This window comes from Balaenoptera musculus, chromosome 14 (genome assembly GCF_009873245.2).
Source record: "Balaenoptera musculus isolate JJ_BM4_2016_0621 chromosome 14, mBalMus1.pri.v3, whole genome shotgun sequence".
Classification (NCBI taxonomy): domain Eukaryota; kingdom Metazoa; phylum Chordata; class Mammalia; order Artiodactyla; family Balaenopteridae; genus Balaenoptera; species Balaenoptera musculus.
The window spans coordinates 63,388,914-63,414,985 of NC_045798.1; the positions used below are offsets into that span (position 1 = coordinate 63,388,914).

General features: G+C 39.4%; 1 protein-coding gene across 1 annotated transcript; it reads right to left on the minus strand.

Annotated features, from left to right (window-relative positions):
* Positions 1–22,945: 22,945 nt before the first annotated feature.
* LOC118906727 (elongin-A-like) lies at positions 22,946–25,492 on the minus strand. Its single transcript, XM_036874298.1, is given in 3 exon segments — positions 22,946–25,026; positions 25,029–25,321; positions 25,482–25,492. Coding segments are annotated over 3 exon segments (2,385 nt in total).
* Between the last annotated feature and the right edge of the window lie 580 nt (positions 25,493–26,072).

Below are 26,072 nucleotides of genomic sequence, written 5' to 3' on the forward strand. Positions count from 1 at the left end.
AAGGTTGAGGTGGGGGAGGTGATCAGTGAGTTGGATATAAAGAGGATTGCATGTCCACAAGGAATTTTGATCATCTATGTTGTCTACTGTATTAGGATTTCAAGAATACTTCCTTTTTATTTGGTTAATTTTTATTGTAGTTTCAAATTTTAAATATATATATATATAATATATATATTAAATATATATATATATATTGGATTTCTGTTTTAAACAAAGTAATGCCAGCACTCAGCTTAAAAACATTTAATAGTTCTACAAAACTTAAGAAAAAAAAGTTTCCTGCTTCCCTTCACACTGCCTTCAAATATTGCTCCCCAGAAGCAACTGCTTTTGCCCTTCTTAGCAGCTTCTTCAAAATAACAAGTTAAAACTTCTGAATTCTGATTTTTCATTCTCAGATGTAAATTCTATTTACTTCTTTGATGGAAAATGAGCATTTGGCTTTTCTTAACCTACCTCACTCCTTCCCCATCCTCTATCACTAGCCCATACTTCCCTTCCTCCATTTTCCCAAGATCATTTTATCACAATTTTTGGTTAAATACATATTCAGTACAGTTATGTATATTAATCTGACCATGAAAATGTTATTCACAGCTGATATGGTACACTGTGGTTATATTTTATTTTTTATTTAACTTTGGGCGGGACTCAATCATAGCTTAAGTATGCCTTACGCTTTGGCTTAATTTTCTGTATATTTGATAACTACTTTCTTCCTAAATTTTCTGAAGGAATTGTAAAACTCCTCTCCATATGGTGAAGCTCACCAGGAAATCTTGCAGTTTCTTTTTTTTTTCTTAGTGACATCCTTTCTGGACCTCTTGCATCTCCTGCTTTGTAGACTGGTTGCTCTCTGGGTTTGCTATGCAGCATTCTTCCTGGGAAATCCCTTCCCCTCTTCCCTGTGTCAGAAACCCTGTTTCTTGGACCCCATGTCTTCTTCCTTCTTGTCCTATATCCCTGTTTTAGTGAAACATACTGACCAATGGCTGCCTGAGAAAAGGTACATGGGAGGCAAAGTTTTTGAAGTAAGGTACTATGTATGAAACTCTGTTCTTCTCTCACCTTGTTGATGGTTTGGCTGAGATTAATATTCTAGGCTGGAATTGATTTCATCTCATTTGAGAAGGCATTTCTCCATTATCTTTTAGCTTCCAATGTGACTGCAACAGGTCTGGTGCTATTCTTTCTCTGAAAGCTTTTAGAATCTTCTCCTTACCGTCCCTGGTTTCTGAATTTTAATGAAGATATCACTTGTTGAGAATCCTTTTTCATTCACAGCGCTGGTATGCAGTTATGGGCCATTTAGATCAGGGAATTCATGCCCTCAGTTCTGGAAAATATTCTTGCATTATTTCTTTAGATAATTTTTTCCCTTTCTTTTTTTTTCCTCTCTTGCTCTTCCTTCCTTCCTTTCTTTTTCTTTCTTTCTCTCCCTCCCTCCCTCCTTCCTTCCTTCCTTTTGTATTTTTAATGTTTTTCTTTTCCCTGGAAGTCCTATTAATTGGATATTTGACTTCCAAATGGAACCTCTAATCATGCTGTTTTCTATTTTACATCGCTTACTTTTCTTGCTTTTCTTATCAAGAGACCTCTTCAACTTTTTATCCCATTTTGTTGAGTTTTAAATTTCTGCTATCATATTTTTATTTCCAGGTACTTTCTTATTGTCTCAGTGTTCCTTTTTCATGGCATCTTGTTCTTACAAGATGCCATGGCTCCTTTTATCTCCCTGAGGTTTCCTCTCTCTCTCTCTCTCTCTCTCCCTCCCTCCCTCTTTGTCTTTTGCTCCTAGCATTATGTCTGTTTCCCCTCAGGTTTTTCTTTGCTTTTTTCCCTGGTGCTCTGTCTTTCACGTAGGAGGTTTTCCTCAGAAGTCTAGTGAACCTTGCCTGAGGTGACACACCTAAAAGCTAATTAGAATCTGTGTGTTTTAGAAGAGGCTCCTCAAATAAAGATGGGTTTCTCTGTAGGATGATCACGAAGCCAGGGGCCTTTTCACAGGGACATCCCCAAATGCCAGTCAGTGTCTGTAGGTCTTTGCTCTGAGGCCTTCAATTTCTCCAAGGAGAAGTCCTTCTCACCCTTCTACAGGGAATGAGGGCAAAACAAGGATGCTTGCCACCACTGTTGGAGTTGAACAGGGAAAGACAATTGAGTGGGGGTGGGGTGGGGGGCTTCTCCTCACTGTTCAGTGTATAAATTATACTTAATTACTCCTTCCTTTAAAAAAAATTCCTTTACCATCACTTTAATGTGATTTTGGGAGAGAGCAGAGATAAACAATCTCTAGAACAGTTTTTGTTTTACAGATATTTATTGAATGCCTACTGGGTACAAAGACTCGTACTAGTTGCTTTTGCAGGGGGTGGTTTCAGAGAGGTGAATGTAAAAAAACAAAAAGGATGAATATATGATTCATACCTAAAAGATAACTTTATTTTCTTATTGTTGGTTTCAAGTTAGGCATTTGTCATACATGTTTATATATTAAAATTTACTTTTAAATATGTTTATTTCTTTGCATATGATAGGGGTTGGTGGCTGAGCATAAGAATGGGAGTTAGATACTTTTGAATTCATACCCCGGTTTTTACTTAACACTGAGGTAAATATGCATTTATTCATCAACTCATACAATGAACACTTACTTAGTGACTACTATGTATAAAACATGGTGTTTTGAGATACCCATGATGTTTTGTGCATTGACACGGTTGATTATCCGTAGGAAATGCCTCTTCTCTTGGTCTTCATGATGCTACAGTCTCCTAGAGTTCTGTTTTCCTTCTTGGCCTCCTTAATGCGCTTATGTTTCTCTGCCCCTTACATTTTTGTTCTTTAGGATCTGAACTTGCCTTTCCTGGTCAGCCTGCTTCCCAAACTTGACAAAGTGCCCCTCCTTGATGCAATGAGTAGACATCAGCATGCCACCTTTATCCCAGGAAATTATAATTGAATTTTTCCTTGTTGATTGCCTCCCCTGACCCCAGTAGACTATAAGCTCCTTGAGGGCAAGGACTCTGGCAAGTTTCTTTCCTGACTGGTAAACTGATCATGCTTCTGCAGGGCTTCTGAGTCTTTAATGTGCACACTAAACACCTGGGATGCTTTGAAAATTCAGATTGTGATCCAGTTGTTCTGGATGGGGCGTGAATCATGAACTCCCTTGTGGTGCTGATGCTGTAGTGATCTGTGGGTAGCAAAATCTGTGAGTGGAGAATTTTCTCCTATTCCATTTTAAATTTAGTGTTTAATTAAAATGAGACTATATGCAATTTGTAAACCTCCGCCACTTTCTTTTTTTCAACTTGAAGGTAGGATCCTGGGGGCAAGGAAGCTCTGAGGAGCAATTGCTTCAGTGTTTTTAGTTTGACCGTACAATTAAAACCAAACAAACAGTAATTGGTCTCAGTGCAGAAGAATGGTTTTTAGAAAGCCACAATTGATCCACACATTCATGTGTACACACAAAATAATCTGAAAAATAGTTACTTTTATTTATTCTCATGTGTCATTACATGTACTTTTCAAAAGTTGTGACTTTGCTTGTGTGAAATTTTTATATTAAAAATATCTGGTATAAGTGTTAGCTAATTAATAAGGTGTCAGATTCGGTTTTTAAATGAGCGTTGTTAAATGCCTTAGCTTTTATTAATTGCATGGGCCCCTAAAAAAAAAAAAACTAGAGTAATTGAAAATTTAATTACATCACTGTTTTTCTTCAGAGAACTAAGGCTTATTAAGCTTTAAATGTTCAAACATTTAAGCATCTAATGAAATACCAATAGCTATAAACAATGTGCAGTTCTAAATACTAATTAAACAAACTCTACCTCACCATAAAGCTAAGCTGAATTTTAAGTAACTCACGTTTTAAGTTCTCAGCTCTGCTCTTACATAAGGAAGGTTAACCACTTCACTACCGAGCACTGCCGTAGCCTTGTGGGCATCTTTAAAAGTGCTGTGGCTGCTGTTGAACCCCATTCTTCCTGTACCTGGACCAAGAAAGGGAGGCTGATCAGACAACCTGGAACATTTTGCTAGTGTCACATTGCTACTCTTGGAGATTTGTTCTTTTTTCTATTTTTCTTTTTAACCACTAACTGAGAATATGAGAACATACAGATATGACTTTGTATATTTGATGTTTTGGGTTAAAAACATCCTTTCTTTCTTTTGTAAAAACAACGTTAATTTTATTAGGTTTTATTTTTAAGTATAAAAAGTATATATCTCTCCACCCAGGTCAATCTTGTAAACATTAAAAAAAATGATAAAGCTTTCTGCTCTCAAATGTGGTAGAGTAAATGGTACCAGACTAGCCTTCCTGCTATATGTAACTAGGAAACTGGACTAAATATATGAATAATCTGTTTTCAGACGTTGGGCAATGTGATCATGAGACAAGATCTTCTGCCTGGAAGCAGTAACTGGGTTCTAGCACACAGGGAGTATCTAAGCAGAGCACAGCAGTTTTGCAGAGATGAGACAGGGAGTTGAGTTTGGGAAGTCTTACCTGGTTAGAATTGGGAGGGAAGAGGACCAGAGAGGAGAGAGCTAGGCAAACAAATTGCTCCATACATCTGAGTTTTTGGCTGAATACTAAGCTGTGCATACACAGAGTGGAAATGTATGAAGCTGGGGAAAAACCAATTATCAGGGAACTATAAGCTGAACAACTACTGGTGCTCACATAACATTGAGAGACATTTGAAGTCCAGCCAACCTGAGTGGAGACTTCTTGTGGAACAGCAGAGCATTTAGTAGAGATTCCAGGAAGGCAATGCATTAAGAGTAACCTAAACTAGGCTTAGAATAAAAGTGACTTTGGATAACCTCCTTCCTAACAAAGCTTGATAGAATCAGACTTACCTGCAAATAAGCTAAACTATCTGCCCCCTCAAAACCCTCAAAATACTTAAAAGAAGGCAATATAATCTAGGTATTCACAAGACTGGCATCCAAGGAAATAACTACTAGCGGTCATAAAAACCAGGAAAATGTGCCAAAACCAGGACAAAAATCAGTCAACAGAAGATCCAGTAATACAACAAAAGACAGAATTAGCAGACAGGGTCTTTAAAAATAGCTATTATAAATATGTTTAAACATTTAAGGAAAACATGATTATAAAAAGGAGAAAAACAGAAGATATAAGAAGAATAAAATGGAACTTACAGACTTGAAAAATATGCAGAATTGTTTCTGGGTCCTCAAGTCTGTTCCATGGGCCTTTTTGTCTATTTCCTGTGCTAATACCACACTGTCTTAATAAATATAGTTGTGTCCATTCTTGATATCCATTAGAGCAAAGACTTCTACTTGTTCTTTTTTTGTCAAATGGTCACACTATTATTTGTTCTTGTAGTTCCTTTAGGTGTAAGATTAGATTGTTTATTTGAGATTTTTCTTGTTTCTTGAGGTAGGATTGTATTGCTATAAACTTCCCTCTTAGAACTGCTTTTGCTGCATCCCATAGGTTATGGATTGTAATGTTTTCGTTGTCATTTGTCTCTAGGTATTTTTTGATTTCCTCATTGATTTCTTCAGTGATCTCTTGGTTATTTATTTACTTATTGTTTAGCCTCCATGTGTTTGTGTTTTTTACGTTTTTCCGACCACAACGCTATGAGATTAGAAATCAATTACAAACCCTGTAATTGATTTCTAATCTCATAGCGTTGTGGTCGGAAAAGATGCTTAATATGATTTCAATTTTCTCAAATTTACTGAGGCTTGATTTGTGACCCAAGATGTGATCTATCCTGGAGAATGTCCGTATGCACTTGAGAAGAAAGTGTAATCTGCTGTTTTCAGATGGAATGTCCTATAAATATCAATTAAATCTATCTGGTCTGTTGTGTCATTTAAAGCTTGTGTTTCCTTATTAATTTTCTGTCTGGATGATCTGTCCATTGGTGTAAGTGAGGTGTTAAAGTCCCCTACTATTAATGTGTTACTGTCGATTTCCTTTTTTATAGCTGTTAGCGTTTGCCTTATGTGTTGAGGTGCTCCTATGTTGGGTGTATATATATTTATAATTGTTATATCTTCTTCTTGGATTGGTCCCTTGATCATTATGTAGTGTCCTTCCTTGTCTCTTGAAACATTCTTTATTTTAAAGTCTATTTTATCTGATATGAATATTGATACTCCAGCTTTATTTGATTTCCATTTGCATGGAGTATCTTTTTCCATCCCCTCACTTCCAGTCTGTATGTGTCCCTAGGTCTGAAATGGGTCTCTTGTAGACAGTGTATATATGGGTCTTGTTTCTGTATCCATTCAGTGAACCTGTGTCTTTTGGTTGGAGCATTTAATCCAATCACGTTTAAGGTAGTTATCAATATGTATGTTCCTATTACCATTTTCTTAATTGTTTTGGGTTTGTTTTTGTGGGTCCTTTTCTTCTTTTGTGTTTCCCACTTAGAGAAGTTCCTTTAGCATTTGTTGTAGAGCTGGTATGGTGGTGCTGAATTCTATTAGCTTTTGCTTGTCTGTAAAGCTTTTGATTTCTCCGTCGAATCTGAATGAGATCCTTGCCAGGTAGAGTAATCTTGGTTGTAGGTTCTTCCCTTTCATCACTTTAAATATATCGTGCCACTCCCTTCTGGCTTGTAGAGTTTCTGCTGAGAAATCAGCTCTTAACCTTATGGGAGCTTCCTTGTATGTTATTTGTCACTTTTCCCTTGTTGCTTTTAATAATTTTTCTTTGTCTTTAGTTTCTGTCAATTTGATTAGTATGTGTCTTGGCGCGTTTCTCCTTGGGTTTATCCTGCCAGGGACTCTCTGTGCTTCCTGGACTTGGGTGGCTGTTTCCTTTTCCATGTTAGGGAAGTATTCGCCTATAATCTCTTCAAATATTTTCTCCAGTCCTGTCTCTCTCTCTTCTCCATCTGGTACCCCTATAATGTGAATGTTGGTGCATTTAATGTTGTCCCAGAGGTCTCTTAGGCTGTCTTCTCATTTCTTTTCATTCTTTTTTCTTTATTCTGTTCCACGGCAGTGAATTCCACCATTCTGTCTTCCAGGTCACTTATCCGTTCTTCTGCCTCAGTTATTCTGCTATTGATTCCTTCTAGTGTATTTTTCATTTAGTTATTGTATTGTTCATCTCTGTTTGTTTGTTCTTTAATTCTTCTAGCTGTTTGTTCTTTAATTCTTCTAGGTCTTTGTTAAACATTGCTTGCATCTTCTCAGTCTTTGCCTCCATTCTTTTTCCGAGGTCCTGGATCATCTTCACTATCATTATTCAGAATTCTTTTTCTGGAAGGTTGCCTATCTCTACTTCACTTAGTTGTTTTTCTGGGGTTTTATCTTGTTCCTTCATCTGGTACATAGTCCTCTGCCTTTTCATTTTGTCTGTCTTTCTGTGAATGTGGTTTTTGTTCCACAGGCTGCAGGACTGTAGTTCTTCTTGCTTCTGCTATCTGCCGTCTGGTGGATGAGGCTATCTAAGAGGCTTGTGCAAGCTTCCTGGTGGGAGGGACTGGTGGTGGGTAGAGCTGGGTGTTGCTCTGGTGGGCAGAGCTCATTAAAACTTTAATCTGCTTGTCTGCTGGTGGGTGGGGCTGAGTTTCCTCGCTGTTGGTTGTTTGGGCTGAAGCAACCCAGCACTGGAGCCTAGAGGCTCTTTGGTGGGGCTAATGGTGGACTCCAGGAGTCCTCACTCCTGGAGGGCTCACGCCAAGGAGTCCTTCCTAGAACTTCTGCTGCCAGTGTCCTTGTCCCCACGGTAAGCCACAACCACCCCCCGTCTCTGCAGGAGACCCTTCAACACTAGCAGGTAGGTCTGGTTCAGTCTCCTGTGGGGTCACTGCTCCTTCCCCCTGGGTCCTGATGCACACACTACTTTGTGTGTGCCCTCCAAGATTGGAGTCTCTGTTACCCCTAGTCCTGTCAAAGTCCTGCAATCAAATCCCGCTAGCCTTCAAAGACTGATTCTCTGGGAATTCCTCCTTCTGTTGCCAGACCCACAGGTTGGGAAGCCTGACGTGGTGCTCAGAACCATCACTCCAGTGGGTGGACTTCTGTGGTATAATTGTTCTCCAGTTTGTGAGTCACCCACCCAGCGGTTATGGGATTTGATTTTATTGTGATTGCACCCCTCCTACCATCTCATTGCGGCTTCTCCTTTGTCTTTGGGTGTGGGGTGTCTTTCTTGGTGAGTTCCAGTGTCTTCCTGTCGATGATTGTTCAGCAGCTAGTTGTGATTCTGGTGCTTTCGCAAGAGGGACAGAGTGCACGTCCTTCTACTCTGCCATCTTGAACCAATCCTTGGTCACACGATTATTGACAACATGTATTTACATATTTTAGAATCAACTTGTGAAATTCCACAAAGGTTGCCGGATTTTGATTGAGATGGCATTGAATCTGAAGATAAATTTGAGAAGAATTGACAATTTAATTTTAATTTATTATTTTTTTAAATTATTTTTTTGGCTGTGTCAGGTCTTAGTTGTGGCACGCGGACTCTTCGTTGTGGCGTGTGGGCTCCAGAGTGCGTGGGCTCTGTAGCTGCAGCACACAGGCTTCTCTAGTTGTGGCGCACAGGCTTAGTAGTTGTGGTGTGTGGGCTTAGTTGCCCTGCAGCATGTGGGATCTTAGTTCCCCAACCAGGGATCAAACCCACATCCCCTGCATTGGAAGATGGATTCTTAACCACTGGACCACTAGGGAAGTCCCAAGAATTGACAATTTAAAAATAATGAGAATTATAAAGAATTCTACAATCGAAGAGTGTAGTATCTCTTTTTGTTCTGGGTTTCTTAATTTTTTTCAGTAGCAATTTAGAGTTTTCTTCATAGAGGTTTTGCTTGTTTTTGTTAGAAATAATTTTAGTTTCTTGATACTATTCTAAATGGTTTTTATGTCATTGTAAATGGTTTCTTGGTTTTTTTAATTTATTTTATATGTATGACTGATATGTAGAAATGCAATTGACTTTGTATATTGATTATTTTAGTGACATTGTTAAATTCATTTAGTAATTCTAATAACTATCTGTGAATTATTTTGATTTCTTTACATACACAGTCAAATTATCCATGAATAAAAGACAGAGCTAAATCTTTTTTTAAAATTCTTATGCCATTTATTTATTTTTCTTGCCTAATCTTACTGATTAGGACCTCCAATATAATATAATGTTGAACAGAAGTGGAGTTAAGAGGCATTATTGTCTTTTCCCCAAGCTCAAAGGGAAAGCTTTTAACATTTCACCCTTTAGTATGATGTATACTATAGGTTTTATTGGTGGATACCTTTTTGTAAAGATAATGCAGCTTTCTTCTATTCCTAGTTTACCCACAGTTGTTTGGGTTTTTTTTAATCAAGGAAAGTGGGTTGATTTTTATCAAACACTTTTCTACATTTGTTGAAGTGATCATATGATTTCTCTTTATTTTGTAATGTGGTGCATTAACTATACTGCTTGATTCTCTAATATTAAAACAACCTTACCTCATTCCTGGGATACACTGAAGTTTTATATTATATAATGCTGATTCAATTTGCTAATATTTTGCTTAGGATTTTTCCATCTATTTTTTTTTAAACATCTTTATTGGAGTATAATTGCGTTACAATGGTGTGTTAGTTTCCGCTTTATAACAAACTGAATCAGTTACACATATACATATGTCCCCATATCTATCTCTTCCTTCTTGCATCTCCCTCCCTCCCACCCTCCCTATCCCACCCCTCTAGGTGGTCACAAAGCACAGAGCTGACCTCCCTGTGCTATGTGGCTGCTTCCGACTAGCTATCTATTTTCCATTTGGTAGTGTATATATGTCCATGCCACTCTCTCACTTTGTCCCAGCTTACCCTTCCCCCTCCCTGTATCCTCAAGTCCACTCTCTAGTAGGTCTGTGTCTTTATTCCCATCTTGCCCCTAGGTTCTTCATGACCATTTCTTTTTTTTTTTTTTTTTTAGATTCCATATATATGTGTTAGCATACTGTATTTGTTTTTCTCTTTCTGACTTACTTCACTCTGTATGACAGACTCTGGGTCCATCCACCTCACTACAAATAACTCAATTTTGTTTCTGTTTATGGCTGAGTAATATTCCATTGTATATATGTGCCACATCTTCTTTATCCATTCATCTGTTGATGGACACTTAGGTTGCTTCCATGTCCTGGCTATTGTAAATAGAGCTGCAATGAACATTTTGGTACATGACTCTTTTTGAACTATGGTTTTCTCAGGGTATATGCCCTGTATGCCCAGTAGTGGGATTGCTGGGTCGTATGGTAGTTCTATTTTTAGTTTTTTAAGGAACCTCCATACTGTTTTCCATAGTGGCTGTATCAATTTACATTCCCACCAACAATGCAAGAGGGTTCCCTTTTCTCCACAGCCTCTCCAGCATTTATTGTTTGTAGATTTTTTGATGATGGCCATTCTGACCGGTGTGAGATGATATCTCATTGTAGTTTTGATTTGCATTTCTCTCATGATTAATGATGTTGAACATTCTTTCATGTGTTTGTTGGCAATCTGTATATCTTCTTTGGAGAAATGTCTATTTAGCTCTTCTGCCCATTTTTGGATTGGGTTGTTTGTTTTTTTGTTATTGAGCTGCATGAGCTGCTTGTAAATCTTGGAGATTAATCCTTTGTCAGTTGCTTCATTTGCAAATATTTTCTCCCATTCTGAGGGTTGTCTTTTGGTCTTGTTTATGGTTTCCTTTGCTGTGCAAAAGCTTTTAAGTTTCATTAGGTCCCATTTGTTTATTTTTGTTTTTATTTCCATTTCTCTAGGAGCTGGGTCAAAAAGGATCTTGCTGTGATTTATGTCATACAGTGTTCTGCCTATGTTTTCCTCTAAGAGGTTGATAGTGTCTGGTCTTACATTTAGGTCTTTAATCCATTTTGAGTTCATTTTTGTATATGGTGTTAGGGAGTGTTCTAATTTCATTCTTTTACATGTACCTGTCCAGTTTTCCCAGCACCACTTATTGAAGAGGCTGTCCTTTCTCCATGTATATGCTTGCCTCCTTTATCAAAGATAAGGTGACCATATGTGCGTGGGTTTATCTCTGGGCTTTCTATCCTGTTCCATTGATGTATATTTCTGTTTTTGTGCCAGTACCATACTGTCTCGATTACTGTAGCTTTGTAGTATAGTCTGAAGTCAGGGAGCCTGATTCCTCCAGCTCCGTTTTTCTTTCTCAAGATTACTTTGGCTATTCGGGGTCTTTTGTGTTTCCATACCAATTGTGAAATTTTTTGTTCTAGTTCTGTGAAAAATGCTAGTGGTAGTTTGTTAGGGATTGCATTGAATCTGTAGATTGCTTTAGGTAGTAGAGTCATTTTCACCATGCTGATTCTTCCAATCCGAGAACATGGTATATCTCTCCATCTAGTTGTATCATCTTTAATTTCTTTCATCAGTGTCTTATAATTTTCTTCATACAGGTCTTTTGTATCCTTAGGTAGGTTTATACCTAGGTATTTTACTCTTTATGTTGCAATGGTAAATGGGAGTGTTTTCTTAATTTCACCTTCAGATTTTTCATCATTAGTGTATAGGAATGCAGGAGATTTCTGTGCATTAATTTTGTATCCTGCTACTTTACCAAATTCATTGATTAGTTCTAGTAGTTTTCTGGTAGCATCTTTCGTATTCTCTATCTATAGTATTATGTCACCTGCAAACAGTGACAACTTTAATCCTTCTTTTCTGATTTGGATTCGTTTTATTTCTTTTTCTTCTGTGATTGCTGTGGCTAAAAGTTCCAAAACTATGTTGAATAATAGTGGTGAGAGTGGGCAACCTTGTTTTGTTCCTGATCTTAGTGGAAATGGTTTCAGTTTTTCACCATTGAGGACTATGTTGGCTGTGGGTTTGTCATATATGGCCTTTATTATGTTGAGGAAACTTCCCTCTATGCCTACTTTCTGGAGGGTTTTTATCATAAATGGGTGTTGAATTTTGTTGAAAGCTTTCTCTGCATCTATTGAGATGATCATATGGTTTTTCTCCTTCAATTTGTTAATATGGTGTATCACATTGATTGATTTGCATATATTGAAGAATCCTTGCATTCCTGGGATAAATCCCACTTGATCATGGTGTATGATCCTTTTAATGTGCTGTTGGATTCTATTTGCTAGTATTTTGTTGAGGATTTTTGCATCTATGTTCATCAGAGATATTGGCCTGTAGTTTTCTTTCTTTGTGACATCTTTGTCTGGTTTTGGTATCAGGGTGATGGTGGCCTCGTAGAATGAGTGTGGTAGTGTTCCTCCCTCTGCTATATTTTGGAAGAGTTTGAGAAGGATAGGTGTTAGCTCTTCTCTAAATGTTTGATAGAATTCACCTGTGAAGCCATCTGGTCCTGGGCTTTTGTTTGTTGGAAGATTTTTAATCACAGTTTCAATTTTGGTGCTTGTGATTGGTCTGTTTATATTTTCTATTTCTTCCTGGTTCAGTCTCGGAAGGTTGTGCATTTCTAAGAACTTGTCCATTTCTTCCATGTTGTCCATTTTATTGGCATATAGTTGCTTGTAGTAATCTCTCATGATCCTTTGTATTTCTACAGTGTCACTTGTTGCTTCTACTATTTCATTTCTAATTCTATTGATTTGAGTCTTCTCCCTTTTTTTCTTGATGAGTCTGGCTAATGGTTTATCAATTTTGTTTATCTTCTCAAAGAACCAGCTTTTAGTTTTGTTGATCTTTGTTATCGTTTTCTTCATTTCTTTTTCATTTATTTCTGATCTGATCTTTATGATTTCTTTCCTTCTGCTAACTTTGGGGTTTATTTGTTCTTCTTTCTCTAATTGCTTTAGGTGTAAGGTTAGGTTGTTTATTTGAGATGTTTCTCTTTTCTTAAGGTAGGATTGTATTGCTATAAACTTCCCTCTTAGAACTGCTTTTGCTGCATCCCATCAGTTTTGGGTCGTTGTGTTTTCATTGTCATTTGTTTCTAGGTATTTTTTGATTTCCTCTTTTATTTCTTCAGTGATCTCTTGGTTATTAAGTAGTGTATTGCTTAGCCTCCATGTGTTTGTAGTTTTTACAGATTTTTTCCTCTAATTGATATCTAGTCTCATAGCGTTGTAGTCGGAAAAGATACTTGATACAATTTCAGTTTTCTTAAATTTACCAAGGCTTGATTTATGACCCAAGATATGATCTATCCTGGAGAGTGTTCCATGAGCACCTGAGAAGAATGTGTATTCTGTTGTTTTTGGACGGAATATTCTATAAATATCAATTAAGTCCATCTTGTTTAATGTATCATTTAAAGCTTGTGTTTCCTTATATATTTGCATTTTGGATGATCTGTCCATTGGTGAAAGTGGGGTGTTAAAGTCCTCTACTATGATTGTGTTACTGTCGATTTCCCCTTTTATGGCTGTTAGTATTTGCCTTATCTACTGATGTGCTCCTATGTTGGGTGCATAAATATTTACAATTGTTGTATCTACTTCTTGGATTGATCCCTTGATCATTATGTAGTGTCCTTCTTTGTCTCTTGTAATAGTCTTTGTTTTAAAGTCTATTTTGTCTGATATGGGAATTGCCACTCCAGCTTTCTTTTGATTTCCATTTGCATGGAATATCTTTTTCCATCCGGTCAGTTTCAGTCTGTATGTGTCCCTAGGTCTGAAGTGGGTCTCTTGTAGACAGCATACATACAGGTCTTATTTTTGTATCCATTCAGCCAGTCTCTGTCTTTTGATTGGAGCATTTAATCCATTTACATTTAAGGTAATTATTGGTATGTATGTTCCTAATACCATTTTCTTAATTGTTTTGGGTTTGTTATGATAGGTCTTTTCCTTCTCTTGTGTTTCCTGCCTAGAGAAGCTCCTTTAGCATTTGTTGTAAAGCTGGTTTGGTGGTGCTGAATTCCCTTAGCTTTTGCTTGTCTGTAAAGGTTTTAATTTTTCTGTCAAATCTGAATGAGATCCTTACTGGGTAGAGTAATCTTGGCTGTATGTTTTTCCCTTTCATCACTTTACATATGTCCTGCCACTCCCTTCTGCCTTGCAGAGTTTCTGCTGAAAGATCAGCTCTTAACCTTATGGGGATTCCCTTGTGTGTTATTTGTTGTTTTTCCCTTGCTGCTTTTAGTATTTTTTCTGTGTATTTAATTTTTGATAGTTTGATTAATATATGTCTTGGTGTGCTTCTTCTTGGATTTATCCTGTATGGGAATTTCTGTGCTTCCTGGACTTGATTAACTATTTCCTTTCCCATTTTAGGGAAGTTTTCAACTATAATCTCTTCAAATATTTTGTCAGTCCCTTTCTTTTTCTCTTCTTCTTCTGGGACACCTATAATTCAAATGTTGGTGGGTTTAATGTTGTCCCAGAGGTCTCTGAGACTGTCCTCAATTCTTTTCATTCTTTTTTCTTTATTCTGCTCTCTAGTAGTTATTTCCAACATTTTATCTTCCAGGTCACTTATCCATTCTTCTACCTCAGTTATTCTGCTATTTATCCCTTCTAGAGAATTTTTAATTTCATTGATTGTGTTGTTCATCACTGTTTGTTTGCTCTTTAGTTCTTCTAGGTCCTTGTTAAACGTTTCTTGTATTTTCTCCATTCTGTTTCCAAGATTTTGGATTACCGTTACTATCATTATTCTGAATTGTTTTTCAGGTAGACTGCCTATTTCCTCTTCATTTGTTAGGTCTGGTGGGTTTTTGCCTTGCTCCTTCATCTGCTGTGTGTTTCTCTGTCTTCTCATTTTGCTTAACTTACTGTGTTTGGGGTTTCCTTTTCACAGGCTGCAGGTTCGTAATTCCTGTTGTTTTTGGTGTCTGTCTGTAGTGGCTAAGGTTGGTTCAGTGTGTTGTGTCGACTTCCTGGTGGAGGGGACTAGTGCCTGTATTTTGGTGGATGAGGCTGGATCTTGTCTTTCTGGTGGGCAGGTCCATGTCTGGTGGTGTTTTTTGGGGTGTCTGTGGCTTTATTATGATTTTAGGCAGCCTCTCTGCTAATGGATGGGGTTGTGTTCCTGTCTTGCTAGTTGTTTGGCATAGGGTGTCCAGCACTGTAGCTTGCTGGTTGTTGAGTGGAGCTGGGTCTTGGCGTTGAGATGGAGATCTCTGGGAGATTTTTGCATTTGATATTACGTGGAGCTGGGAGGTCTCTTGTGGACCAGTGTCTTGAACTTGGCTCTCCCACCTCAGAGGCACAGCCCTGATGCCTGGCTGGAGCAACAAGAGCCTGTCATCCACATGGCTCAGAATAAAAGGGAGAAAAAGAAAGAAAGAAAGAAAGAAGAAGATAAAATAAAATAAAATAAAGTAAAATAAAATAAAGTTGTAAAAATAAAATACAGTGTGTGTGTGTGTGAATAAAAAAAAAAAGTTCAAAAAAAAAATAAAATAAAATAAAGTAAAATAAAATAAAGTTATTAAAGTAAAAAATAAAAAACAATTATTAAAAAATTTTTAAAGTAATTAGAAAGAAAGAAAGAAGAGGAGCTGGGGGAATCAGGCTCCCTGATTTCAGACTATATTACAAAGCTACAGTAATCAAGACAGTTTGGTACTGGCACAAAAACAGAAATATAGATCAATGGAACAGGATAGAAAGCCCAGAGATAAACCCACGCACATATGGTCACCTTATCTTTGATAAAGGAGGCAAGCATATACAGTGGAGAAAAGACAGCCTCTTCAATAAGTGGTGCTGGGAAAATTGGACAGATACATGTAAAAGTATGAAATTAGAACACTCCCTGACACCATGCACAAAAATAAACTCAAAATGGATTAAAGACCTAAGTGTAAGACCAGACACTATCAAACTCTTAGAGGAAAACATAGGCAGAACACTCTATGACATACATCACAGCAAGATTCTTTTTGACCCAGCTCCCAGAGAAATGGAAATAAAAACACAAATAAACAAATGGGACCTAATGAAACTTAAAAGCTTTTGCACAGCAAAGGAAACCATAAACAAGACGAAAAGACAACCATCAGAATGGGAGAAAATATTTGCAAATGAAGCAACTGACAAAGGATTAATCTCCAAGATTTACAAGCAGCTCATGCAGCTCAATAACAAAAAAATGAACAACCCAATCCAAAAATGGGCAGAAGACCTAAATAGACATTTCTCCAAAGAAGATATACAGATGGCCTACAGACACATGAAAGAATGTTCAACATCATTAATCATTAGAGAAATGCAAATCAAAACTACAATGAGATATCATCTCACACCGGTCAGAATGGCCATCATCAAAAAATCTACAAACAATAAATGCTGGAGAGGGTGTGGAGGAAAGGGAACTCTCTTGCACTGTTGGTGGGAATGTAAATTGATACAGCCACTATGGAGAACAGTATGGAGGTTCCTTAAAAAACTACAAATAGAACTACCATACGATCCAGCAATCCCACTACTGGGCATATACCCTGAGAAAACCATAGTTCAAAAAGAGTCATGTACCAAAATGTTCATTGCAGCTCTATTTACAATAGCCAGGACATGGAAGCAACCTAAATGTCCATCGACAGATGAATGGATAAAGAAGATGTGGCACATATATACAATGGAATATTACTCAGCCATAAAAAGAAATGAAATGGAGGTATTTGTAATGAGGTGGATGGAGTTAGAGTCTGTCATACAGAGTGAAGTAAGTCAGAAAGAGAAAAACAAATACAGTATGCTAACACATATATACGGAATCTAAGGGAAAAAAAAAGCCATGAAGAACCTAGTGGCAAGACGGGAATAAAGACACAGACCTACTAGAGAATGGACTTGAGGATATGGGGAGGGGGTGGGGTGAGATGTGACAGGGTGAGAGAGTGTCATGGACATATATACACTACCAAATGTAAAATAGATAGCTAGTGGGAAGCAGCCGCATAGCACAGGGAGATCAGCTCGGTGCTTTGTGACCACCTAGAGGGGTGGGATGGGGAGGGAGGGAGGGAGGGAGATGCAAGAGGGAAGAGATATGGGAACATATTGTATATGTATAACTGATTAACTTTGTTATAAAGCAGAAGCTAACACACTATTGTAAGGCAATTATACTTCAATAAAGATGTTTAAAAAAAAAAAAAAAAAAAAAAAAGAAAGAAAGAAGAGAGCAATGAAACCAAAAAACAAATCCACCAATGATAACAAGTGCTAAAAACTCTACTAAAAAAAAAAAAAAATGGACAGACAGAACCCTAGGACAAATGGTAAAAGGAAAGCTATACAGACAAAATCACACACAGAAGCATACACATACACACTCACAAAAAGAGAAAAAAGGAAAAAAAATATGTATATCGTTGTTCCCAAGGTCCACCTCCTCAATTTGGGATGATTCGTTGTCTATTCAGGTATTCCACAGATGCAGGGTACATCAAGTTGATTGTGGAGATTTAATCCACTGCTCCTGAGGCTGCCGGGAGAAATTTCCCTTTCTCTTCTTTGTTCGCACAGCTCCCAGGGTTCAGCTTTGGATTTGGACCCCCCTCTGCGTGTAGGTCGCCTGAGGGCATCTGTTCTTCGCTCAGACAGGACGGGGTTAAAGGAGCAGCTGATTCGGGGGCTCTGGCTCACTCAGGCTGGGGGGATGGAGGGGTACGGAATGCGGGGTGAGCCTGCGGCGGCAGAGGCCGGTGTGACGTTGCACCAGCCTGAGGCGCACCGTGTGTTCTCCCTGGGAAGTTGTCCCTGGATCACGGGACCCTGGCAGTGGCGGGCTGCAAAGGCTCCCAGTAGGGGAGGTGTGGATAGTGACCTGGACTTGCACACAGGCTTCTTGGTGGCTACAGCAGCAGCCTTAGCGTCTCATGCCCGTCTCTGGGGTCTGCGCTGATAGCCGTGGCTCACGCCCATCTCTGGTGCTCCTTTAATCGGCGCTCTTAATCCCCTCTCCTTGCGCACCAGGAAACAAAGAGGCAAGAAAAAGTGTCTTGCCTCTTCGGCAGCTCCAGACTTTTTCATGGACTCCCTCCCAGCTAGCTGTGGCGCACTAGCCCCCTTCAGGATGTGTTCACACAGCCAACCCCAGTCCTCTCCTTGGGATCCGACCTCTGAAGCTCGAGCCTCAGCTCCCAGCCCCCGCCTGCCCTGGCGGGTGAGCAGACAAGCCTCTCGGGCTGGTTAGTGGTGGTCGGCACCGATCCTCTGTGCGGGAATCTCTGTGCTTTGCCCTCCTCACCCCTGTTGCTGCGCTCTCCTCCATGGCTCCGAAGCTTCCCCCCTCCACCACCCACAGTCTCCGCCCGCAAAGGGGCTTCCTAGTGTGTGGAAACCTTTCACACACTAGGAAGAAAAAGAAAAAGAAAAAACAGAGACAAAAGAATAGGGACAGGACCTTCACAGCTCCCTCCCATTGGTGCAGGTCCCGTCCCTATTCTTTTGTCTCTGTTTTTTCTTTTTTCTTTTGCCCTACCCAGGTATGTGGGGAGTTTCTTGCCTTTTGGGAGGTCTGAGGTCTTCTGCCAGCATTCAGTAGGTGTTCTGTAGGAGTTGTTCCACATGAAGATGTATTTCTGATGTATTTGTGGGGAGGAAGGTGATCTCCACGTCTTACTCTTCTGCCATCTTGAAGCTCCTCTCTCCATCTATGTTAATGAGTGAGACTGGCCTATTATTTTCCTCTTCTGAGTGTCTTTGTCAGGTTTTTGTATGAGGGATACATTGTCCTCATAAAAATTGAGAAATGTTCACTCTTTTTCCATTCAGTAGAAGAAATTATGAAGATTAGCATTGTTTTTGTCATTGAATGTTTGGTAGAATTTGCCTTAAAAGAATTCTGGGTATGGATTTCCCACAGAAAGTGTTTTGTTTTGTTTTTTGTTTGTTGGTTGGTTGGTTTTTAACGGATTCAAGTTCTTTTCAACAGGACTGTTGATACTTGTAAATTTCTTTTTGGTTTCAGTTTGGTATATTGTATTTTCTTGGAATTTATTTATCTCATCTAAATTTTCAAATTTATTGGCATAATTGTTCATGATACATCCTTTTTTAAAAAATAAATATGTACAGGATCTGTAACCGTCTTCCCTTTTTATTCTTGACATTGGTTATTTGTGCATTCTCTCTCTTATTTTTCTTCCCCAGTCTTACCAAAGGTTTATCAATTTTGTTAGTCTTTTCAAAGAACCAACTTTTGTTGATCCTGTCTGTTGTACATTTGATTTCTATTTCTCTATGTTTACATTCTTAAAATTATTTTTTCCTTTCTTATACTTTCTTTGAGTTTATTTTATTTTTTTTTTCTAATTTCTTAATATAGTTGCTTAACTTATTAATATTTACCTTTTTTCTCTTTTAAGAGATGCACTTAAAGATTTAAATTTCCCTCCAATGACTACTTTGCCTGCTTCCACATGTTTTAATATGTAGCATTTTAATTTTTTCCTTTTCATTCAATTTCAAATATTTTCTAACATCTATTATGATTTTTCTCTGACCCGTAAGTATTTAGAAGTGTATTATTTGCATATGGGAAGTCTATTGATACCTTTTGGACATTGTTTTCTAGATTAACTGCATTGTGTTTACATAACAATATTCTGCATAACAATCTACATGATTTCAGTCCTCTAACATTTGTCAAGAATTGTTTTATGGCTCAGTGTATGGTTAAGTTTCTTAATTGTGTTGTTCAAATCTTTTATTTCTTACAGATTTTTTCCTTCTTTTTCTGTTAATTATTGAGGAAGGCATATAAATATCTCTCACTGTGATTGTATTTTTTTGCCTATTTCTCGTTTTGATTTTGTCAATTTTTGCTTTATTTATTTTGATGCCATGTTATTATGTACATAAAAATTTAGGATTGTTATCTTCAATTAATTTGTGTGTTTTATGTGAGATAGGGGTTAAGCTTTATTTTTTTCTTATTTGGTTATCCAGTTGCTCCAGTACCTTTAAAAATTTTTTTGAATTACAGTGTCAATTTTGTAAAAAATCACATTACCATATATTTGTGGGTCTATTTCTGAACTCTCTGTTCTGTTCCATTGATAGATTTATCTATCTCTGTGCCAATATCAAACTATGTTAATTATTGTGACTTAGTATTAAGCCTTGAAAACTGGTAGTGTAAATCCTCTGACTTAACTCTTTTTCAGTGCTCTCTTGGTTATTCTAAATTTCCACATAAATTTTACAATCAGATTTTCAATTTATACAAAAAAGTCTGCTGAGCTTTTCATGAGATTTCATTCAATCTATAGATCAATTTTCAGGAGAATTAACATCTTAACAAAATTCATTTTCCCAATTCATAAACATTGTATCTTCTTTAGTACCTCTTATCCCTATTTTGTCATTTTCAGCATAGAGGCTGTATTAGTTTGCTAGGGCTGCCATAACAAAATGTCACAGACTGGGTGGCTTGAACAACAAAAATTTATTTTCTCACAGTTCTGAAGGCTAGAAGTTCAAGATCAAGATGTTGGCAGGTTTGGTTTATCTGCGGCCTTTCTCCTTGTCTTGCAAATGGCCACCTTCTTGCTGTGGCCTCAATATGATCTTTCCTACATTGGAGAACATCCCTGGTGTCACTTTGTGTGTCCAAATTTCCTCTTCTTCTAAGGACACCAGTCAGATTGGATTAGGGACCACCCTAATGACCTCATTTTAACTTAATCACCCCCTAAAGGCTCTATCTCCAAATACAGTCACATTCTTAATTATTCAGGGTTAGGGCTTCAATGTATGAATTTGGGGAGGAGAGGACACAGTTCAGCCCCCAAAAGAAATCTGAAACATCTTTTGTTAGATTTGTTCCTATTTGATTTTTATATACTATTGTAAATGATATTGGTTGAAATAGTTTTTCTCAAGTCTGTGTCTGAGAGTTCCAGTATCTTGAGGCCCATGTGAATCTGTTTCAATTGTCTGTTATTCCTAATGTTTTTCATTTATGTTGTTCTTTTCTTAGACTGTATATGGCAGTGTAGTTGATGGTTTGGTTTTAGAAATAATTTGAGATGAAGGATGATGATATCTTCCTGTAGAGGTAATTTAGGCTTGTTTGTCTTGTGCCTGGGGAGAGGAGCTAGTAATCTAGGAATATCTCAGTCCAAATTCAGGGACTGAGATTTTTCTGGGCCATACAGAGCTTAGGCAGCCTAACTTATCCTTTGTCCTTATTCCTTGGACTGAATAAGGACTGAGTATTCATTGGTTTTACCAGGGTCCCCTATCTTGGTGGGTCTTGGATTAGAACTTTTGCACCTGTAGCACCTTGAGGTTGTCAAACACACTACTCAGCATCTTAGCCTCTTAGAGGCAGGCAAATGTCCTGGAAAAAAATTCGATTCAAATGCCATGGTCATGTCTTTGTATTAATTGAGTACACACACACACACACACAAACACACGCAATTGTGTCTGGAGAATAAAATCCTATAAGTGAAATTGCTATATCAGAGTTTGTATATGTGTATGTTTGATATATGTGCATCTGTAGAATACAGTTCTTGTGGAAATAAATAAAAACCACCCAAACTGAACAAACAGAGGCTATTTATTGAGAGCTTGCTATAGCAAGGGAGTCAGCTACCATCACTTGCATTTGGCAGGCAGGGGAGTGGGAAAGCTTTATAGTGAAAAAAAAAAAAGGAAAGGCTTTAGTATTTTCTGATTGGAGGTTGCTGACTTGGGAAATCCGGAGTTGGGCTAACTAGAAGTGGGGCATCTTATGTGATTGATTTGGAGATCATATTTGGCTTTCTCTGGTTGGTCCTGACTTGGAGACTGAGGGCAAAAATAGGGAGGCTGGCAGTTGTTGACCAAATCCTCACCATTCTGGGCCAATTGCTAAGGAGGTTGTGATTTAGTTTCTTGGACTGATTGCTGGAGAGTCTGTGATTTGGTTTTCTGGGATGGTTGCTGCAGAGGTTGTGGTTTGGCTTCCTGAGCTTATGTGGTTCTGGCCATTAGTCACTTATATATTCAGTTTCTCATCCTAAAAGTGATATTGTAGTACCAAAGAATATATATTTAACATTTGCCTATTAACTTCAATAGAAGTTGTATCAATTTATCATCTACTAGTAATGTATGATCATCTGCTCCAACACAGCAGGCTATTAATCTTTTGAATTCTACTTAACTGATAGGTGAAAATTTGTATCATATTATGTTTTTTTTCTTTTTTTTTTGAATTTAATTGAATTTAATTTTTTTATACAGAAGGTTCTTGTTAGTTATCTATTTTATACATATTAGCATATATATGTCAATCCCAATCTCCCAATTCATCCCACCACCACCACCCCCCTCATATTATGTTTATTTGCATTTTAGTAAGATTGAGCATCTTGTCATATATTTAAGTCATTTGTGTTTCCTTTTGTGTGAACCATCTTTTCCTATGTTTGCCCATTTTTATAGTAAATTATTGGTCTTTTTTTTCTCATTAGTTTGTGGGCCCTTATTATATATAAAGGAAATTGGCCTTCTGAATGTTAACTGAGTTATAAATATCTTTCCCAGTTTGTTGTTTATCTTTCGACCTTTTTTTTTTATATATTTCTAAATTTTTATGTGGTCAGATATATCAGTCTTTTTAATTAATGGCTTCTGGGTTTGTGTCCAAGAAGACCTCATCTACTCTGAGAGTAAAAAAAAAAAATCTCATGTTAAGTACTTTTGTTTATTGATATAAACACAATCTGGGGATAATATTTGTTAAGACTATGTCATATTGTTTACAAAGAGGCTAGTTAACAACAAAAGTATAATGGGTCTTAAAATCGTCAGTGGGACTGAGGTGTCTCATCTTAAGAATTCTGAAGTGTTCTCCAGGCAGGAGGCAGTGGCTATGGCAGCACACAGGTGCAGCACTTGAAAACTACAAGAGTCAGAGTCCAAAAGTTTCCACAAAGCAAAACATTCCAGTCTCCTTTGGAAGTCCCATTCCCTAACACCCACTGCCCTTGTATTCCTCCTCTGGAATTTCAGCTCCAAGGCAAGGCCTCAATTTACCATTGGGAGAACCTGTTCTTGAAATCTTTAATTGTCTTGGCCATCATGGGGGTGATTTTCTTTACAGGTTTCCTGCCGCTGACTACCCGCGGCATGTGGGTACTGGTGGTGCTTGAGCAGGCTCCGGCTGGCTTCTCATGGGTGAGGTTAAGGCTGTTTCTCCTGGAGGGAGTATGGATGGTTCCTGTAGGGTACAGGGCTGGCTTGATCTTGACTTTTTCAGGGGCAGCTGCTTCTCCTATTTCAAACTTCTCCTGCCTCCTTCGAACGTCAGAAGGTGGCCTGGCCAGAGAGTTGAGAAGGATCATCTTTGCTTGTCGGCCTTTGGGCTTATTGGCTTGTGCAGATTGGATATTCACTGTCAGTGCTTGAAGCCGCTGCTCTCGGGCATCCTGAAGCCGCATGTACATCTCTCGCCATGTCTCGTGCTCTTTTGGCCTTTCTTTCCTAAAGTGTTGGTGAGAGTGAATTTTCCATAATTTGTCTGTTTCTTGGACTAGTGCATGATTGTATTTCTCTATGCGATACAGCTGATCAGGTGCACAGCTCTCCAAGATGGGTTCAAGAACCGAATATGGGACTCCTCCCACTTTAAAGATTGAATTGATGTTGTTTCTAAGTACCCAGATGCACTGCTGGCGCAAGGTCATCATTTTGGCAAGATAGGCACACTTGGAGCCAGAAAACACTTGCATCTTAGAATTCATTCTGCATCCAGTAAATCCAACTTCTTCCTCTTCCTGGGGTGAAGACAGTGCTTTTTGCTTTGGTCGTAAGGAGGACATCAATCCAGAGGCAAGAAGTGGACGGTCATTGGCCTGGACCCTGGGTAATGGGAGGTCCGGCCACACTGGTGCATCAGTGGGGACCTTTTCCAGCTTGGCCCAGACGTTTCCAGAGGGCTGCAGCTTCTCTGATCTGTTTTCATTCACCTTAGGTAGTTCCTGAACCAAGTCCAAGTTTTCACTTGAATCATTTTTTTTAGGTCCTTTTTCTTCAAGAGCAGTGGCTGAAGTTTTCATAATCTTTTTCTTTTTCTCCCTAGGCTGGTTGTGGTTGAAGTATGACTCAGAAGACATGGTGGGCGGCTTGAATTCATTATCCATATCTGCCTCCTCACCTTTAGGGAGGGAGCCCTCAGGCTTTCCATCCAAATGAGGAGGTCTTACTTTCCCTTCTTGAACCTTTTGGTTATTGGAAACCTTCTCTTTCACCTTGGGTAACAGGCCTCTTGCCCCCTCTGCTATGTCCAAGCGGTCGGGACTCTGCTTGTTTTTGTCCGGTTTGGTTTTCTCGGAGTCTTCGTGCTTTCGCTTTTTAAGGTCTGAAGCTTGTCTGAAGGGAGGTAAAAACTGGATGCCGCGGCCCTCTCTTTCCTTCTCTTTCTCGACACCACTAGAGAGCGGATTCTCGTTTGCACTGGCCCGGGGGAGAGACTGCGGCCTTTCCTCTCTGGAGAAGGCCAGGCCTGATTTTCGTCTGGTCAAAGCAGAGGACTTCTCGTGTCCCTTGGTACCGACCAGGCTTTTGTCCCTGTGGGGAGGCTGGTGTCCCCTGCTTAGACTCCCAGCCCCTCTCCCCTGGGGTGCACCCAGGCGGTGGTCTCGGCCGAGCTCCAGTCTGGCCCAAGGGGCATCTGAGGGGCCTTCTCCAGGCCTCTGCTGTGCAACACGGGCCTTCGCCAGGCGTCTGTGACAGTCCCTGTACATCAGACAAGGACGCATAGACTGTGGAGGGGACCGGCTGTAACCATATGATCCCCGCTCCGAAGAATAAACTGGGGAGCGCCCGCGGCACCGCCTTCTGCCCTCGCCCCTCTCCCGGCCGTGGGACCCGTGGCAGGGCCTCACGAGCTCTGAGGGGTGTCTGTGCAGCTCCGGTCTGTGCTCGCGGCCGTGCGATCGTTCTTTGCGGGCTGCGCGGTGTGCGTGGCCGTGCCCCTCCATCGCCTCCTTCTCCCAGGGAGCGTCCTCTGGGCGCTGTTGGGAATCGCTCTTCCCCAGGTCCCTCTCGGCAGGCTCGGGGTTTCCATCCACTGGAACCAGCCTCCTCCACAGCGCCGCCAGGTCCCGGCCAGGCTTCCGATGCGCTGGCGTTTGTGCCCGCGACTGGCCGTCGGGCCGACCCTGCTCTCCGTGAAACGGCCGCCGGAACGGGCGAGGCCAGTGGCACTTCTGGTCCCTTCACGGCCTCCTCCGCAAATTCGTGCCGGTACGCCGCCGCCCGGCCCTGCCTTGCCGCGAGCTCCTCCGGGTGCACACGGCGCAGCCCCGCCTCTGGCGTTAGGAGCGCGGAGCCCCCGCGGGAACGGCCACCAGCGCGCGTCCGGGACGCAAGGAAGCCCCAATGCCCCCTTCCTGAGGGGCTGAGAGCTGTGCCCAAATTACATCACCACCAGTCGGGAGTCCCTGGGCCGCCCCGCCCCACTTGGGTCCTGAGAGCAGCAGGACTCAATCAACAGTGACGACCACCCTAGCGCTGTGCGCTTGCCATCGACTAATTCCAGCCTCTACACAACCAAAGAAGAGTTACATTATCCCCATTGTACGGGTGAGTAAACTGAAAGTCTTAGACTTTATTAGATCTAAGAATTCCTGACGGTTATTTTTGTTCTCAATATTCTCAGTAGTATAAATTGACAGTTCTCATGGTTACTTACGTAATAATAAGTCAAGCTTAAAGAAATAATAGGTAACAAACGGAATAAATAAGTAAAACCACCACATTCCCACAATCCAGATACACTAAGGTATTATTACCCAACAGTGAACCTTGGTGTATATCCACATATCTTTCCAGATCCTTTGCTATGTGTGTATATACACATACATGCACACACCCATATGTTTTATCAAAATGAAATTGTATTGTAAATATTGTTCTTTAACCAAGTAGTTCTCTAACCAGAGTGCAAAACAGGATCATGCATTGTATCTGGTTGTATCCCCTATGTCTCTTTGAATTTGCACAGCTCCCCCCATCCCCTACTTTCTCTATTTTTATTTATTTTATTTATTTTATCTTCTAGTTTTATTGAGATATAATTGACATACAGCACTATATAAGTTTAAGGTATACAGCATAATTATTTGACTTAATACATCAGGAAATGATTATCACAAG